The 19639-nt window shown below is 36.8% G+C and overlaps 2 protein-coding genes across 2 annotated transcripts in view; one reads left to right on the top strand and one right to left on the bottom strand.

The window, feature by feature from the left end:
- LOC106879131 (uncharacterized) overlaps positions 1 to 19639 on the bottom strand; it is a 207186-nt gene that overhangs the window by 181247 nt on the left and 6300 nt on the right. The gene's annotated exons all lie outside the window — the stretch shown is intronic.
- LOC106879141 (uncharacterized) lies at positions 159 to 497 on the top strand. Its single transcript, XM_014928581.1, has one exon. It carries the CDS (start codon positions 159 to 161, stop codon positions 495 to 497), a length of 339 nt encoding a protein of 112 aa, XP_014784067.1.

The raw sequence follows: 19639 nt of genomic DNA, 5'->3' as shown, positions 1-19639 counted from the left end.
ATTGATAGCAAATACCGCGACCCAATTTGGTCATGATATCAATCAAGAACCTGAATCAAGAAGGCTTTTATAGGTATCTTGGTGTACACGAACGGAAAAGGACTCAACACGGATCAGCGAAAGAGAAAATCAGGAAATAATATTATAGACGTGTCAGAATGGTCCTGAATACCGAGCTGAACTCCCAGAATAAAATTGCAGCTCTAAACCTCAAGACGGTACCAGTTGTCCAGTATTACTTAGATAAAATGATTGTAGAGAATTTCCAGAGCAAAAAGAACCTGAGTATGGCATGGATAGACTACAGGAAAGCATTTGATTGTGTCCCACATAATTGGCTACTCAAGACCCTTGAGATATATAAGACCTCTCCTGTCGTCTCCAAATTCTTACACGGTAGGAGGGCCAAGTGGAATACACGTCTCGTTCTACACCGTAGTAATGGAATGAGCCAATCTAACAACATCAACATCAAAACGAGTCTTCCTCCGAGGTGACTCCCTCTCTCCATTACTCTTTTGCATTGCATGACACTGATCCCACTCTCAAACGAACTGAGTAACACCAGGTATGCATTCAAAGTGTATAACATTATAAACCATCAGTTTTATATGGACGATCTGAAACTGTTTGCTAGAAACGACGAAGAGCTAGTAGGGCAGTTAACAACAGTAAAAGAGTTCAGCAATGACATCGAAATGGATTTTGGCCTTGATAAGTGTGCTAAAGTAACTTTTGTAAGGGGCAGGCTCAAACAAACAACTTACATTAAATTAGACACCGACACTACCATCAAGGATCTTGATCTACAAGAAAGCTATAAATACCTGGGGATAAACGAAAAAGATGGTATGCAACAACATGCTACTACGAAAGGAGTATTACAGAAGAATACGACTCATACTAAAAACTGAACTCGACTCAAAAAATCGCATCGAAGCCATTAACACCCTGGCACTTCCAATAGTTCAATACAGTTTTAACATCATTAACTGGAATCATACAGAGCTCCAACGCTTGGACAGGAAGACAAGAAAACTACTGACATCTAAGAACATGCATCACCCCAAAGCAGACGTTGATGATTTGTACCTACCTAGAATTAATGGGGGAGGAGGAATGATGCAGGTAGAACTGTGCTATAAGACCTCCACAAAAGCAATGAACAAGTACTTATCTGGTACAGAGGACTGGATGCTGCCGCTTGTGTGCAAGCACGAAAGCAGCAAAAAATTACATTCTATTGTCAAGGAAGCTTGCAAATTCGCAAGGGGACACGGCATTGGCCCTGAATTAGATGAAGAACCTGAAAGCACTTCTACAAAACAAGCAAAACGGATCAAACAGACTGCAAACAAAAACGGTGGAAACAAATTGAGGATCGATGGAGCCAGAAGCCTCTGCATGGACAGTATATACTTCGAAGCTGAAATGCTGATGTAGACCAAGCAACAAACCATCAGTGGCTGAGAAGCTCAGGACTGAAAGCAGAGACTGAAGGTTTCATATTAGCGGCACAAGATCAAAATTGCTTACAAAAAACTACCAGGCTAACGTGCTTCAAAACGGTTCTGACCCTAAATGCATATTCTGCGATAAATTCGATAAAACAATAGACCGTCTCGTCTCGAGATGTCCTTTGCTGACACCAAACGAATACAAAAATCGCCACGATAGGGTAGGACAGTATTTAGATTGGAAAATATGTAAACAGGACTCCTGGTATGAACATCATTCTGAGCCAGTCGTTGAAGGTAAAAATGTCGCTATCCTCTGAGATTTTCCAATCAGAACCGACAGAACGACCCAGGTTAATCGACCAGACATAGTCATTAAAGAAGAGAAGAAAATAATTGTAGACTAATACTTGTAAGTGTTTCAGCTGATAAAAATATATCTGTAAAGGAATTTGACAAATTGAGTAAATATAAGGACCTTGAAACTGAAATACAAAAGATGTGCCATCTTAAAGCGAGAACTATTCCTGTTATTGTAGGTGCCCTATGTATGATAAGAAAGGGATGTCAGAAACATCTAGATAAGCTTCCAGGAGAACCATGTCTCAGAGAAATCCAAAAGATTGTGCTGACAAGTACTGCCCACATCCTTAAAAAAAACCCTATCAATTTAAATGACTGTGTTGTATTACATGAAGATATTCGCTACTGCCCCTGCCATTTTCCCTCCCAAGCTTTCAATCATATTTCATACCTCTTATGCTTCACTCACCCTAGGACGCAAAAATACTTACTCCAGAAGCAAGGAAAAATACCTACTCCAGAAGCAAAGAAAACTAATACAAATAGCCACAAAACACGAACAAAAAGAAACTGTTCTCAGTCTTTAAGGAAGCTGACAAATACAAACAAGAAGTCATACTACCTAACAAATATGAAGAAGAAGAAACAACAAAAGCCATAAAACAAATGAAATCCAAACTAAAACTAGAACAGCAACGGACCATGATAAAACGATGGCACGAAAAGCCCCTTCATGGAAAATACTGGGCTAAACTAAAAGCAAAAGAAATAGACAGAGAAAAATCCCAGCAATGGTTGAGAAGCTCAGGACTTAAAGTAGAGACTGAAGGATTTTTAATTGCAGCACAACGCCAAAGCCTCCCCACCAGAAATTACCAAAAACATACAATGAAAAGAAACATAACAAATAACTGCAGAATATGTGGAGATGGACAAGAAACAATAAATCATATTATCTCTGGCTGCTCAGTATGGTATAAGCACACGCCAGAAAAGGTCACAGAAAACAAGAAAGCAATCATACTATGGGATTTGCCAATATACACAGATAGAGAAATTAAGACCGATAGGCTAGATGTAGTTGTCAGAGATCATGAATAAAAATAGCTTTCTAATTGATGTATCAATACCAGCAGATGACAATGTTTCTCTAAAAGAAATGGAGAAACTTTCAAAATAGAAAGACCTGGAAATAGAGGTAATTCGAATGTGGAATCTAAAAACAGGAACAATTCCTATCATAGTAGGCGCATTAGGTATGATAAAAAAATATTCAGACAAATACATAACAAAAACACCAGGACCTACAAATATATATAACATACAGAAAATTGCACTACTGGGCACTGCACACATCCTACGCAAAACATTTTCAATAGAGTAACCATAAGAGCATCACAGCAAACCACAGTACATACCCGAGGCACACAGAGCTGCACTCGGTAGTAAAGTGAAAGCACGTTATAAAAATAAAACTACTGAATAATAATAATAATAATAATAATAATAATAATAATAATAATAATAATAATCAAGATAAGAGCACTCAGCGCAAACCTACGCCAAAGCAACACCAACGTCTTCTCAACAATAAACGAAGATGATTTTTAAAATGAGAATGTCTGAAATAAAATCGACTGCTCTCACAAACGAGAATACTAAAAATGAACCCGATCGCTCTCAAACGGAAAAATAATCCATATATCTTGTTCGGTACCTTGTCAATCCCAATGGGAGTCATGGAATGTGCAAGTGGATGTGCAGGCTATGTTTGTAATGCTGTATGTGTGTCGTCTGGGTAATGAAAATATTTGCATGAATTGAGCGTACACGTATCGATAAGTCCTTGGGAATCATTTCGTAAAAGTTTTGGAAACACTGGTTGAAATGCAACAGGAACTTTGGTAGAGAAACATAATGGAACATAAAAATTATAATTGTAATGAAATGCATACTGTATAGTGGTCTTAAATTCCTGTCTTCCTTTAGTAATTCTGTTGTATTAGATCGATGTATAGAATTACGTATATATGTAAGTATACTGTAAAGTGTTAAAATGTATGTATAATCTCCTAATGTAATAGCGAGCGTTGTCTTTTTATATATTTGTTCGGTTCCTTGCATGTCTCCACTGTCCTGTTTTTGTTACCAGCTTTGACCCTTCGCAAATCCCAAATTTTATTTTGGTTCGCGGGAGCAACTGCCTTCAAAGTCTTATATTGTCGTTCAATGCCCGAAATAAGGAGTAGAAGGAGTAGAAGGACATCCGACAACTGATGAAGGGTCGTTCATTATGTTACTTGTCTTGCTTCCATTTGTTTCTCTCGTTGTTTGCGTACCGAAATTTATTTTCGTATTTCATGTTGTTTACGTTTTGTGATGTCCTGTACCCATATACGCATACCTATATACATATATATGTATGTACATATATGTATGTATATATATGCATATATATATAGATATATTTGTATATAAAATAGAGCCGGAGTGAGAGGTAAATGGCAAAGAGAGCGTCGTATGAATAAGAAAGTGATAGATGAATAACAAGTGGTGATAGATAATAATAATAATAAGAGGGTGATACATGAATAACAAGATGAATAACAAGTGAAAAAGCCGATAAATGGCGTTTGAAGTGTGAGTATATGTGTGTGTAAAAGAGAGGCATGCTTGCGTGCATGTGTGTGTGTGTGTATGTGTGTGTGTGTGTGTGTGTGTGTATGTGTGTGTGTGTGTGTGTGTGTGTACAATGGAAATGGGATGGTAATGTTCAACGCTGAAAATGTGTGAGCATATGTGTGTATGTGTGTGCGTGTACAAGAGAACTATGTGAAACTTTACATATACATGTAAAGTAAAGAAAATAATAAAAAATAATCCAGAATCCTTGTCCGGTACGAACCCAAAATCGAACCAATTCGTACCAATTACAAGGCCAAACATTCCTGAAAGTTTCATTCGAATCCATCCAGCGATTCTTGAGATATCTTATCCACGGATAAACAAACAAACAAACACAACTGGAAACAATACCTCCGCCTTCGCTAAGGTGGAGGTAATAATAATAATAATAATAATAATAATAATAATAATAATAATAATAATAATACGTATGAAGCTCCATTCTGTTATGAAGAAGAGGAAAAAATTTTCAGTTAAGTTTACCCATAATACCCCGGTTGAACAGCATGTAAGTGCGGCAAATGTAGTTGCAAAGAAGGTGATATTAATGGCAAGGCAAAATGCCTTTGAACAATTGGCTGGGAATAAAAACCGCTTCGTGAGGAATGTATGCCCAGTAACAATCAAGCTAATGTAGACCAGAAGTACACCCATCAGTGGCTACGGAGCTCAGGGCTAAAAGCAGAGAGCGAAGGTTTTATTGTCGCTGCTCAAGATGAGAGCTATCAGACCCGGAACTATCAAGCCAATGTAATAAAAAATGGTGTAGACCCAAAGTGCTGATAATGCAACATTGGGTTTGAAATAGTGGACCACTTAATCTCTGGGTGTAAGGTTTTAGCACCTGTAGAGTACAAATCAAGACATGACAGTGTTGACCAATATCTGCACTGGATAATGTGTCGGCATTATAAAATCAAAACTGCTGACAAATGGTACAAGCACCACTCCGAGGCTGTAACTGAGGGAGAAAATGTAACGATTCTTTGGCGCTTTCCACTATGTACATACCGGAGCATCAAAGGTAATAAACCAGACATTGTTGTGAAAGACAAAAATAATAAAGTCTGCTATTTGATTGACACAAGCATATCCTGTGACCATAATATCTCGGCAAAAGAATTTGATAAGCTCAGAAAATATAAAGACTTGCTAATCGAAATCGAAAAGATGTGGCATCTCAAGACAGTTACAATACCAGTAATTGTGGGAGACTTGGAATGATCAAAAAAGGAACTGAAAATTATTTGAGAATGATCTCTGGCTTACCATCCATGTAGGAAGTGCAAAAGATTGTCTTAACTGGTACGTCACACGCACTGAGAAGAGTATTGTCGCTGTGAATTTTCTTTTCTTTTTCCCCTTTGTTTTTTTTTGTCTATTTTTAATTTTCCTTTTTTAAATTTTTTCTCTCTGTCTTTCTTCCTCCTCCTCTTCTCAATGGCATAACTTTGTAAATGAACAATCCAGTGTGTTTATTCTAATGGCCTAACAATGTATATAGTGAGTTTCTTTGCCCTTGATGTCAAGAAGACACTCGGTAAGACGTGGAAACAGAATTGAAGGAAGATGATGATGATGATGATGATGATGATGATGATGATGATAACGACGACGACGACGACGATTATCCTTTCTATTATAGGCACAAAACCTAAGTTTGGAGTGGGAGGAAGTCGCTTGATTTCAGTGACCTCAGTGCTTGTCTGGTACTTAATATATCGACTTGAAAATGATGAAAGGCTGAGGTTGACTTTGCCTTTCATCCTTTCGGAGTCAATGAATTTAGTACCAGTCAAACACTGGGTTCAATGAAAACAATTGGACACTTTCCCCAAATTCCAGGACTTATGCCTATAACAGAAAGAAGGATTAACGTTATTATTATTATTATGTTGTTTTTTTTTTCTTCTTTCTTCAAATTTTCTTCCATTTCTCGCCGAGTGTTTTCCGTACACCTAGGGCAGAGAAACTCGTTGTATGCATTCCCAGTTTACACACGCAAATTCACAGGTAAAACATGTATTTAAGATTAAAAAATTAAAAACAAAAAAAAAATCATGAATGGATGTTGTTTTCACAACGATAATGCTCTTCGCAGTACATGGGTCGTTCCAGTTAGCACGATTTTTTGCACTTCCTGTAGGGATGGGAAGCCTGGTATCATTTTCAAATAGGTTTCAGTACCTTTTTTTATCATTCCTAGAGATCCCACAATCACTGGTATGGTAGTCGCCTTGAGGTGCCACATTTTTTCAATTTCTATTAGCAAGTCTTTATATTTATTGATCTTGTCAAATTCTTTCGCCGCTATATTATGATCAGAGGGAATACTCATGTCAATTAATAAACACGTCTTCTTTGTCTGATCTTTTATAATAATATCCGGTTTATTAGCTTTTATAGTCTTGTCAGTATGTACGGGGAAGTCCCAGAGAATCGATACATTTTCTCCCTCAGTCACAGCTTCAGGATGGTGTTTATACCATTTGTCAGCGGTTTTGATTTTATAATGCTGACATATTGTCCAGTGTAAATACTGGCCAACTCTGTCATGTCTTGCTTTATATTCTACATGTGCTAAGACTCTACACCCTGAGATTAGGTGGTCTATAGTTTCAATCGCATCGTTACAAAATCGGCATTTTGGGTCAGCTCCATTTTTTATCACATTGGCTTGGTAGTTCCGGGTTAATAAGCTTTGGTCTTGAGCAGCCATTATTATTATTATTATTATTTTATGTTTGACTTTTGTTTTGCATTTGTACAAGTTGGATCCAAGTCTCACCCAGAGACCTCAAGAGACAACAAGTTAGAAGTTCATGTAGGTGTTATGCCTAGGGTACTATATATTTGGATTTGTACAGTTTTGTTCAAGTGAATGTTTAAGAAACCATAAGAAAATTATGTGTTTGCTTTAAAATTTGAGATCACATAGACAGTATTTTACGTAGGATATGGGCAGTTCCCATGAGCACTATCTTTTGAACTTCAGCCATTTTGGGGTTTCCTGGTATCTGAGCTAGGTAGTAATCAGCCCGTTTCGCTGTCATTCCCAGGGCACCTATGACAATAGGTATTGTTTTCGTCTTCAGATTCCACATTTTGCTAATTTCTATTTCAAGATCTTTATATTTGCTCAGTTTTTGGTAGGTCTTGACAGATACGTTTATATCGATTGGGACAGTCATATCAATGAGGAGGCATGATTTTTGTCTGAAGTCTTTCAGTATGATGTCTGGCCTATTTGCGTCTATCTTTCTGTCAGTTTGAATGGTGAAGTTCCAGAGGAGTGCAATGTGATCATTTTCAAGTACTGGGGGTGGTTTGTGTTCCCACCAGTTTTTATCATGGGGCAAGTCCAGGTTTTTGCATATTACCCAGTGAATATATTGTGCAGCTCTATCATGCCCGTTGAGATACTCTGTAGGCGCAAGCAGACTGCACATGGAGACAACATGATCGATGGTCTCATTTTGTTGTTGGCATATACGACATAATGGGGAGCTGCCGTTCTTTAATATGTTGGCCTGATTATTATTATTATTATTATTATTATTATTATTATTATTATTATTATTGTTATTGTTATTATTATTATTATTATTATTATTATTATTATTATTATTATTATCATTATTGAAAGCAGTGAGCTGGCAGAGTCGTTAGCACACCGAGCAAAATGCTCAGCAGTATTTCACCCGTCGCTACGTTCTGAGTTCAAATTCCGCCAAGGTCGACTTTGCCTTTCATCCTTCGGTATCGATAAATTAAGTACTCGTGAAACACTGGGGTCGATGTAATCGACTATCACTCCTCCCCCAAATTTCGGGCTTTGTGCCTATTACACTTTACTCTTTTACTTGTTTCAGTCATTTGACTGCGGCCATGCTGGAGCACCGCCTTTAGTCGAGCAAATCGACCACAGGACTTATTCTTTGTAAGCCTAGTACTTATTTTATCGGTCTCTTTTGCCGAACCGCTAAGTTACGGGGACGTAAACACACCAGCATCGGTTGTCAAGCGATGTTGTGGGGACAAACACAAACACACAAACACACACAGAGACATATATATACATATACATATATACGACAGGCCTCTTTCAGTTTCCGTCTACCAAATCCACTCACAAGGCTTTGGTTGGCCTGAGGCTATAGAAGAAGACACTTGCCCAAGATGCCACGCAGTGGGACTGAACCCTGAACCATGTGGCTGGTAAACAAGTTACTTACCACACAGCCACTCCTACGCCTATTGTAGAAAGGATTATTATTATTATTACTGGGTTGAGCTTGCAGAATCGTTAGTAAGCCGGACAAAATGTTTTCCATGGATTCTATTATTTTATTACATACTGACAGTACGAATCAACTAGAAACCTTCACTGTAATCCCTCATTGGAATTATTCCAGGACAAGGAGACATATTCCTACTATACCGTTTGAAACTGGAAGCAACAAAAAAGGACGATGTGGACAGCGCTAGAAAGGACTTTTATCAATGATTCTCTAAGTAACAGGTATGATAATATACCAACGACAGAACAAATATTCCAGGGCGCAGATCTGTACCGGGCCACATAAAAAGAATAAAATGAAAAAAATTACTTCTTTTTTATTAACTATCGCAGTCTGCAGGGCATTTTTGCGTTATATATGTATTATATATATATATTATGTAAGTAATAGTTGAATAATATACAATCAAGTTTATTGTATTTCGTTATGTGTGGAATACCCGAGCCTGTACAAAAAATTATTTTGGATAAAACCGAAACGACCTTATTTAAAAAAAAAAAAAATATGTAGTTGGGTAGAGCTACTTTAGGGTACGTAAAAGTACATGGGGTTAGAGACACACATACAAGTACATACAAGTCCTAAATATTCATGATAAGAAATGTGCAAACATTTAGAACAGATAAGAAAACAGAAAAGAAATACATGAAAGAGTATCGGTGGCAGAGTAAAGAAGCTTTATACATTGAATAACAGTTTCCTATAAAATATTTCTTTTACTCTTCTTGCTCAAAGCAACATATACACATGCATACACACATAGATACGTACGTTATACATACTCATATGCATACACGCGTGCAGGCATACATATATAAATGTATATGTATCATATATATATATATATATATATATATATATATATATACACACACACACACACTCACATACACGTATATGCATGTGTATATTTATGTATATCTATGTATATATTTATGTGTTGGTATATATACATACATATACATACTTACATACATACATACATACATACATACATACATACACATATACATTCATACATGCATACATAGATACATATATACATACGTACATACATGCATACATACAATCATATATACATACACACGTATATATATATATATATATATATATATATATATATATATATATGCATGTATGTACTTGATAAGTAAATTTCGGACCGGGGAAGGTATCGTGAATGTATTATCATATGAGTATGTGATAAGTAGCAAGTAGCTATATACGTGTGAAAATTTGTGGTTGACCCATTTATTATTATTATTATTATATGTAACCTCACAGCTTATTTTGCTGGGTACCATGGAAAGCGTTAGCTGTCCACAGCCAACAGACTAAGGTGACACTTGTTTACTGGTCATGCTTCAGGAACCCTGCGAAGAATTCTTGCAGTTCCGAGCATTGTTGATTTTTGTAGGTGTTCTAACTTCACACTTGCACCAATCTTTTTCAGCCATGTTGGAAGTTGAGTGCTGATACAAGTGCACCAATTACTATTGGTACCACGTCTACTCTCCTCATTGACCACAACCTTCGTATTTCCCACTTTAAATCGTCATAGTTTATTTTTTCGTCTTTCACATTGATCCTGTTGTCACCGGGGCATGCTATGTCGATTATCGTACATGTTCTTTTTTTTTTTTATTCACCACAACAATGTCTGGTTTCCGATGTCTGGTCTGGTGATCGCGCTGGATCATTGCATCCCACAGGATTTTGTAATTCTCATTTTTGGTGACTTCTGGAGTTTTCTCATACCGCATCTTTGCTCTTTGTAGGCCGTGTTTTCCACAGAGCTCCCTATGGATCATTCTTTCCACATTGTCATGGCGTCTTCTGTATTCGCGTTGTGCCAATTTCGGGCATTCGCTAACGATGTGCCATACCGTTTCACTCCTCTCACTACACATTCTGCATTTGTCGCTATTGGTAATGTTGTCTATTCTGGATTTCATATAGTTGGTCCTTAACGCTTGTTCTTGAGCTGCGTATATGAGTGCTTCTGTCTCTATCTTCAGGTCATTCCTCCTCATCCATAACCATCAGTCCTCTGTATCTGACTTGACGTTCACATCTCTTGCAAACTATCCGTACATTTTCTTTTCCTTCCATGTTTTTCTGTCTTTTTTTGTTCATTTCCTGTTTAAATTTTTCTTTAGTTACATAATTTTCACTGTTGATGACGCCGGCCTTCTTTATATGTTTCAACAGTGATTCCACGGCATTTCTTATATACCACCCTAGGCTATTTTCCTCTCCTTCGATATAGTCCTGGCAACTGATTAAACCTCTCCCACTCTTTCTTCTGGGCAAGTACAGTCTATTGATGTCACTCTTGTAGTGGAAGGCTCCGTGTACTGTCAACATTTTTCTGGTCTTGGTATCCATTTTCTTCACTTCTCTCTTTTGCCATTTTATAATTCCCGTTCCATACCGAAGTGATGCTATCGCCCACATATCAACTGCTTGGATTTTATTCCACTCAGTCAATTTTGAGCGCAGCACCAACCTCAGTTTTCGGAAATACTCCATCCTCATTTGCTATTCATTTTCTTTTCCATTATCTCGTTGAACTCTTGTACACCAAGGTATTTGTATCCTTCTGTTTCAATTTGTTTAATCAGGTATCTGTTCGATAATTCTATTCCTGTTAGGGACTGTACTTTGCCTATTTTTAGGTAGATTATTCTACACTCCTTAAATCCAAATTCCATTCTAATATCAGTACTAAAACAGTGGACTGTGTTCACCAAGAAACTCACTTGAGTCTCATCTTTACCATATAGTTTCAAACCATCCATGAAGAAGAGATGGTTGATTGTTTGGGATTTTTTCTTTAGTTGGTACCCCAGGTTCATTTTCCCAAGTATCAAGCTTAGGGGTATCATGTAGAGAACAAAAAGCAAAGGAGATAGGCTTTCACCCTGGAAAATCCCTCTTCTGATACCCAGGGTGTCCAAGCCTTTTCCGTAAAATGTCAATTCAGTTTTCCATCCCACCTTTCGGGAAACACGTTACGTTCCATGTAGTTCCAAACAGATCTAAGCGCTTGATGATCATATCATAAGCTTTGCAATAGTCAATCCATGCCATTCCCAGATTTGTTCTCCTTCGTTTACAATCTTGCATTAACATTCTGTCTATCAATAGCTGATCTTTGGTACCTCTGCATCTCCTTCTTCAGCCTTTTTGTTCGAGCGGTAATATATCGTTCTCATCCAGGAATTTATACAGTTATTCAGCAATTCCTCCAGACAGTAACTTCCACATTAATGGGAGGCAGGAGCCATTCAGTTGTAGTATTATGTTGTTCTTGCTTATTCCATATCTTACCCCACGAAAGTCGAGTTTTATCAGCATCAAGGACTAGACTAATCTTTCACGTTTTTCATCATCATTGATCTGTTGGTGAAATTTTTTTTGTCGGTTCTAAACAATTTGTTTTGCTGGTATTGCTTAATCCGTTGTTCAAACCTATTTAGCTTTGCTATTTTTGCGTGCATGCACCCCTTCAATTCTTCAGTTATAACATTCAGGCTTTTGTATCCTGCATCATACTTCTTCCAAACTTTTTCGAATTTCCATTCATTCTTAAGTTCTCCATTTCTTTTCCTGACAAGTACTGAATTCCTCTCAACGCATGAATGACTATCGTGCTTCCCCACTGTTTGCATTACCAAATAACATTTCCTTTCGAGAATTTTATCGATCAGGTTCATTCTTATCTCTTCCAGTCCTTTTTCATATGTAAGAAAAAATATGAGTAGAAACTCATCCGTTTTCAAATGGACAATACTGTAATTATCCACCTCATTTTCATTCTCCAATCTTACATTTATCATACTGAAATGCCCACCATGAGAGGCGAATTTTTCCGTTTCCCTCAACACCTCTCTTGTGTTAGTGTCTTTCAACACACCATTTTCTATGCATGTGTATGTAAAAGTGCAATTCTCTACACACTCCAACGTATCCGCTGAGAATGACAAAAAGTCTGTTTTGCCTTCTGTTTTCACTGGGCCTTTGATATCTCTGAAGGCTTACCTTTCCGCTGTTATTTCAAAAATATTGGCTTCAAATTTTGGCACAAGGCCGATAATTTCGGGGTCAGGAGGTAAGTCGATTATATCGACCCTAATGCTCAACTGGTGTTTATTTTATCAACCCAAAAAGGAATGAAAGGCAAAGCCGACATCGCGGAATTTGAACTCAGAACGTAAAGATGGACGGAATGCCGCTAAGTATTTTGCCTAGCGTGCTAACGATTCTGCTATCGGCCTGATGCTATACCAGACAGTGGCTCTCATGGCTGCTGATCTTAACTGATTGGAAGTGCTTTCATGTACATGTTTTGTCTTGGTGTAACAGATGGGCTACTGCAAATATTCTACTCAGTAGCATATATTTGTTTGTCAGTTGCTCGGCCTTAACCACTTGAACATGTCCCTTAGTGGCTGACATGTGCTTCTGTGATCACGAGCAGGAGTAGTGGGGGAGCATCAAAGCCATGTGTTGAGAGGAATTCTATGGGGTTTGAATAATTCATCCCTGGAAGCATGGGTGATTCGTTCATCATCTTTAAACAATCCTTATTCAGGGACCTTTTGAGTGGGATGGGCTACTCAACCTGAAGACAAATTCTAACTGGGTTCCATCTGCAAAGTCAAGCGCTGTTTTTCTTGAAATGAGATCACCATGCCGCGCACTTATGGTTGTGATGCATGTGCCTGGTGTACTCTTATCAGACGAGTAGTCATGATAGTATAGAGGGCGTCCCTTGATGGCATGCAGTTGTCGCTCACTCACTCATTTAATAATAATAATAATAATAATAATAATAATAATAATAATAATAATAATAATAATAATAATAATAATAGGGTATCAACACTTTAGCTGTCCCAGTTATAAGCTACAGCTACAACATCCTTAACTGGACACTAAATGAACTATGTAAAATAGACAGGAAAACAAGAAAAATAATGACAGGATATAGGATGCACCACCCAAAATCTGACATAGAAAGGCTATATATACAACGCACAGAAGGTGGCAGGGGTCTTATACAGCTAGAAAACTATTATAAAATAACCACCATAGGACTGCAAAAATACCTACTCCAGAAACAAGGGAAACTAATACAAATAGCCACAAAACACGAGCAAAACAAAAAACTGTTTTCAGTATTTAAGGAAGCTGACAAATACAAACAAGAAATCAATCTACCTAACAAATACGAAGAAGAAGAAGAAGAAACAACAAAAGTTATAAAACAAATGAAATCCAAACTAAAACTAGAACAGCAACGGACCATGATAAAGCGATGGCAAGAAAATGCGAAAGAAATAGACAGAGAAAAATCCCAGCAATGGCTGAGAAGCTCAGGACTCAAAGCAGAGACTGAAGGATTTTTAATTGCTGCACAAGATCAGAGCCTCCCCACCAGAAATTTCCAAAAACACATAATGAAAAGAAATATAACAAGTAACTGTAGAATATGTGGAGATGGACAAGAAACAATAAATCGTATTATCTCTGGCTGCCCAGTCCTGGCTAAGAAGGAATATATTCACAGACACGACAGAGCTGGGACCTATATACACTGGAAGCTATGCCAACACTATGGAATAACAACAGAAAAAAGATGGTATAAACACACGCCAGAAAAGGTCACAAAAAACGAGAAAGCAACCATACTCTGGGATATGCCAATACACACAGATAGAGAAATTAAGGCAAATAGACTAGATATAGTTGTCAAAGATCATGAAGAAAAAAAGTGCTTTCTAATTGATGTATCAATACCAGCAGATGACAACGTTTCTCTAAAAGAAATGGAAAAACTTTCAAAATACAAAGACCTGGAAATAGAGATAACTCGAATGTGGAATCTAAAAACAGAAACAATTCCTATCATAGTAGGTGCCTTAGGTATAATAAAAAAAATATTCAGACAAATACATAACAAAAACACCAGGACTTACAAATATATATAACATACAGAAAATTGCACTACTGGGTACTGCACACATTCTACGCAAAACAAGTTCAATACAGTAAACATAAGAGCACCACAGCAAACCACAGCACATACCCAAGGCGCACAGAGTTGCGTTCGGTAGTGAAGTGAAAGCACGTTATAAAAATAAAACTACTGAACAATAATAATAATAATATCGTTATTAAAAGATGCAAAAATATGATGCTTTCACAAACACACATACACGTAGGCACTATATACATATATGGATGTATATATACATACATAATACACACTCACACACACATATACATAATATACATATACAATATATATATATATATATATATATATATATATATATATATATATATATATATACATACATACGTATACACATATAGATTTATGTATGTATACAAATAATACTAAGGAGTAAGTTTAGTGAAATACTGAAACCAGTGATATAACTCAGTGGGCTGCTTGAAATACCCACACTTCATTACTCTGAGACTTTTGCTGCCGATTTATGAAGGATAGCAAAAAATTGAACTGAAATTTTTATGTATGCTCTACATATTGTGTTTGTATATCATACTGCTGGTTTAGTATGGTTTAGTATAGAAATATTACTGATGATCTATGTAGCCGTTGTTTAAATGGAAGACGGGATCTGTTGACACTTAACTTGGTAGACATTTATAAGTTATACAAAACGAGTACACGTATATCATATGGTATCTAGAACGGTACAAATAAAATTTCTCACATTACAAATAAGACTCCTGGAAATACAAGGAGTTCATTTCTCGACATAATAATTCATTTATACCAAAACAAGTGCATCACGTCTATTTACAAATATACTGATATAATTACATGGAAGCAGCGAATGTCTACACAAGAAACAAAATGTCAATGATAAGTATCGTTTTAGAAAAGCGTTTAGATTTTTCTACACAAAATATCAGAAATCTGTAATATAAAACAAACACCAAGTCACAAAATAAATAAAAAATCTAATGGTTAGTCGAACAAGCAGATCAAGTTATAGTCCAATATCCACACAAATAAAAGGCGACAAGTACATCAGGCACTATGCGTATTGAATTATACAGACCACATGTGGTTTTTACTTGTTTAGTCTGGAGGGAAAGGCAATACACTGAGATTAATGCTTTTAATGATCCTCTTGAACCTTTGTAACACATGAATAGAGAAGGTATTCCACAGGAAATTCTGAGAAAGAAGGATTGGGCGTAGTGATTAGTATGGAGAATTGGATGGCACTGAACATGAGAAAAGTGATGGAAAAAGGAGAGATTACTAGGAGCGGAATATATGAGTTGAGATGGCATGAGACCAACCAGACTGAAGAAGCAGATGTCATTTCAGTAGTGGTAGAAAAAGACAGAGAGAAAATAGCACATGTTTGAGTCAGAAGACGGAGAATGTCTGTGAGTGATTGTATGTCGACCATTTCCAGTTTGCAGTACAGGATGTCTATAGGCATCAGTAGCGCCTTCGGAATCTAAGTTTGAATCTTACCTAGGCTTTGTAGAATGTCAATCGTTGTTGAGGGATGAAGTATCTTCTGGTTTTGAAGAGGTGTCAGCAGCTTGGATGCGAACCTAGGTATTTTAATGATGTGCTTTCGCCTTCCAAGGTCTTAGCTATTAATGAGACCCAACATTTGGAGCGATTTTGAAGGCTAGCTGAGTGCTTCTCCTCAGGAAGTGTATAGCGTGATGATGCTTTCTTGATATGAGTAGCGTAATCATTTTCTTTTCGGAAAAGACAAGATTGGCATATCGCCATTAGGGGATGCTTTTGGGGGGATGCTTTATATATATATACAAATAATGTGTGCGTTTATATATACATATATGTATATACACGCACACGTATATATATATACATAACGTGTATGTGTGTGCGTGTATATGCATACATACAAACATATATACACACACATACACACACACACACATTTATAAGCATATAAATAAGGATGGGTATTTCTAACTTACGTTCGAACATCACGATAGACTTTCTCCTTGTATATTGTATTTATGAAGAAATTGCACAAATAGTTTAGGCCTCATGTCTCATGTTTTGCTGTCAATAAGAATTCAATAGAACATTGATGGCTAACGAATTACACTTCCATTATATAGCGCTTCCGCTGATTCTAGCAAAATGTTTTTACTTTCGCGTGGTACTTATATACAACCAAAGGAGTTGAGGCGAGGACATTTCTGTGTATTGTCTACGGACGCAGTGAGCCACGGTGACACAAAGGGAAATGTTGATTTGTCATGTGGACTAACCTTTAGATTATTGCTTACGCAAGGATACATGACGCAAGATCCAGGCTGCATGCATCCTTTCCAGATGCGAGATATAATTTCAAGTGTACGACAAGGAGGGAACGTATATGTTTTATTAAAATTATTTTTCAAAATAAAATTAGTAATCAACTTTTAAAAACAAATTAAATCTATTAAGTACACCAAAAATTTCATTATTCTACATATATAGATTTAAGTGATTATAACCAAGAACTGCGACCCCATTTCCGTATGTTTGTTTTGGCTTAGATTCAGTCCTCTTTTATCAATAAAGACAAAATCTAGGAATCACTTTACTCCATGGGCAGAACTGCGGATCACAATCAGCAAGAAACCTGTTTTCATTAAGTTATGAATGACAAGATGGAACAAAGAAATCATTGAATGTTCATAATTGGGATTAATTTCACTATTTACACTTTTTTAATCGCTCAGTTTTCACTTGTATTTATTCTCTGAGTCAAAAGCTTATTTTTTTCAGTTCAATTCATTCACCTTCAGTATTGAATGGGGTTAAGAAAGTATAAAATATAAAATAATTGTTAGAAAATTGAATTTCTCACATTCATATGTGATATTAACTTTGCAGGGGAGTGAACAAGAAAAGAACCAAGCATTTCCTAAGGGTGTAGACAATTGAAAGGTTGGAAACCACTAATGCCATTGTTAAGAAGCTTAACAATCTTATATTTATTAAAATCTTTACTCTGAATTTTAGAATTTTCGATTAAATATTTCTAAATCATGAGGCCTTCACAATATGAAAAATATTTAATAAAAGAATGATCAAACTTGAATATGGTCATTATTTTAATATAACGTAGCTGAAAAAAAAAGCTCTTTTTTGTATTTACACCCATGCGCGCACACACATATGCACTCATAACAATCTATCTATACACACACACTGTGTGTGCGTGTGTGTATCTGTGTCTGTGAGCATGTGCGTTCACGTGCGTGTGGTCGTCTGCGTGCGAGTGTGTCTTGTAGCTACACGTGAATCATTAATGGTGTTCATCCGCTTGTTTCTACACAGTCCAGTTGAATGTATTAAATCTGACCTCAGATCTTTTCACGCAAATGCCAGGTAAGTTACCACAGCAACTAGTTACCAGCAAAAGATTCTATAAAACAAATCGACCAAGGAAAAGTCGACGATGATGTTAACCTATACAAAGAGCTTTTACAATTTCTGTACATAACACCTTAATCACTCTATATGCAAACTTATGACAGGCAGTACAGTATATAATACGCTAATCATTGACAACAAACACATAACACTGAAATTTATCCTATGGAAGTGAAAAAAAGACACAAACCTTTCCCTCAAATGATAAGGTAACAAAGGCTAGAAACAATCTGAAGAAAGCTGCACAGAAACTAGTGTATTTAAAAGAACTTCAATTCAGCTAGTGTTGTAGTTGATAAGAGGTACAATGAGGCACGAGATGAACGCAAGTCTGCAACTGTTAAACTCGATGAACTCTCTACAAAGAAAACTAGCATACAACTGACTTGGTAGCTCCGAGTGAACTTTATAGCAACAAGCTCCCTTACTTATTTATATTGTGAGGGAATTCGATGAAAAGCTATGCAAAACCAAACTTAACCAAGATCCTATCTTCGATCTCAAAATAGCAGATTGTCTGTCGATCTAGTGAGACCCGTTTCATCACGGAACTGGAAGTATGACAAAGAATCTTAAGAAACTGAGAAACCCCCAACTCCAAATAACATCGCATCCATCACAAAGAAGAGTCATCCTTCCACAAACGTCTGTAAAACTTCTTTGAAGAGATCTATAATGGAAATAGCCCAACAGTCTTCTCAAAGCCTTTAGTTATTCAATTTCTGAAGTAAGGTACTGTTGCAGAACTACTGAGAAATTACACTTTCATATACTCTAAAATATCTCATATTGATCTCATATTATAATGGAACCAAAAAGGCTTATAGAAAGGCAGGTCAACACAGCTGCTGATCTCTGTTCACAGAACTTCATAGATACAATAAACATTTATTGTATTGGTAAATTTCCACAAAGCATTCGATAGTGTCAACAGGAGTCATTTTACAAATTTTACAGACAACGGTATCTTGTATGAGATTGGCAAATACAGACTTATGCAAAGCAAAGATAGCCCAGTTAACGATATTCTAACAACAGCCATCCTTCATGGAAATATCCTATCTTCATTTCCATTTGTAATTGTCGTGGACTAAATCCTTAGGCAAAGCCATGACACCGTCCAAGATAAGAACATCATTATAAAGCAAATGTAATCAAGATGTCAGCAGAGCCTATATCGCTTCGACCTTAACTATGCTGATAATCTTGCCCGCATAGCTCAATAACTGTGGGATAAGCAAAACTTGTAAATACCCTTTGAATATGCCGTAGCTAAAGTCTGTCTGTTGCTCAATGCGAAGATGAGCACAAACCGCAGAGGTGGAAGAGTCTGAGACTAGTAAAATCCTCTGGGATTTCCTAATCCAAACAGATCAGGTACTAGAGCATAACAGACCAGACCTAGTAGACGTGGACGAGGTGCACCACAT

The sequence above is a fragment of the Octopus bimaculoides genome, chromosome 7, assembly GCF_046866305.1.
Source record: "Octopus bimaculoides isolate indiv1 chromosome 7, ASM4686630v1, whole genome shotgun sequence".
Lineage (NCBI taxonomy): Eukaryota > Metazoa > Mollusca > Cephalopoda > Octopoda > Octopodidae > Octopus > Octopus bimaculoides.
This window is presented reverse-complemented; position numbering and strand designations above follow the sequence as displayed.

Bases quoted from the DNA above. Each gene is read 5' to 3' on its own strand.
- LOC106879141 (XM_014928581.1), top strand. From the start codon at position 159: ATGGTCCTGAATACCGAGCTGAACTCCCAGAATAAAATTGCAGCTCTA.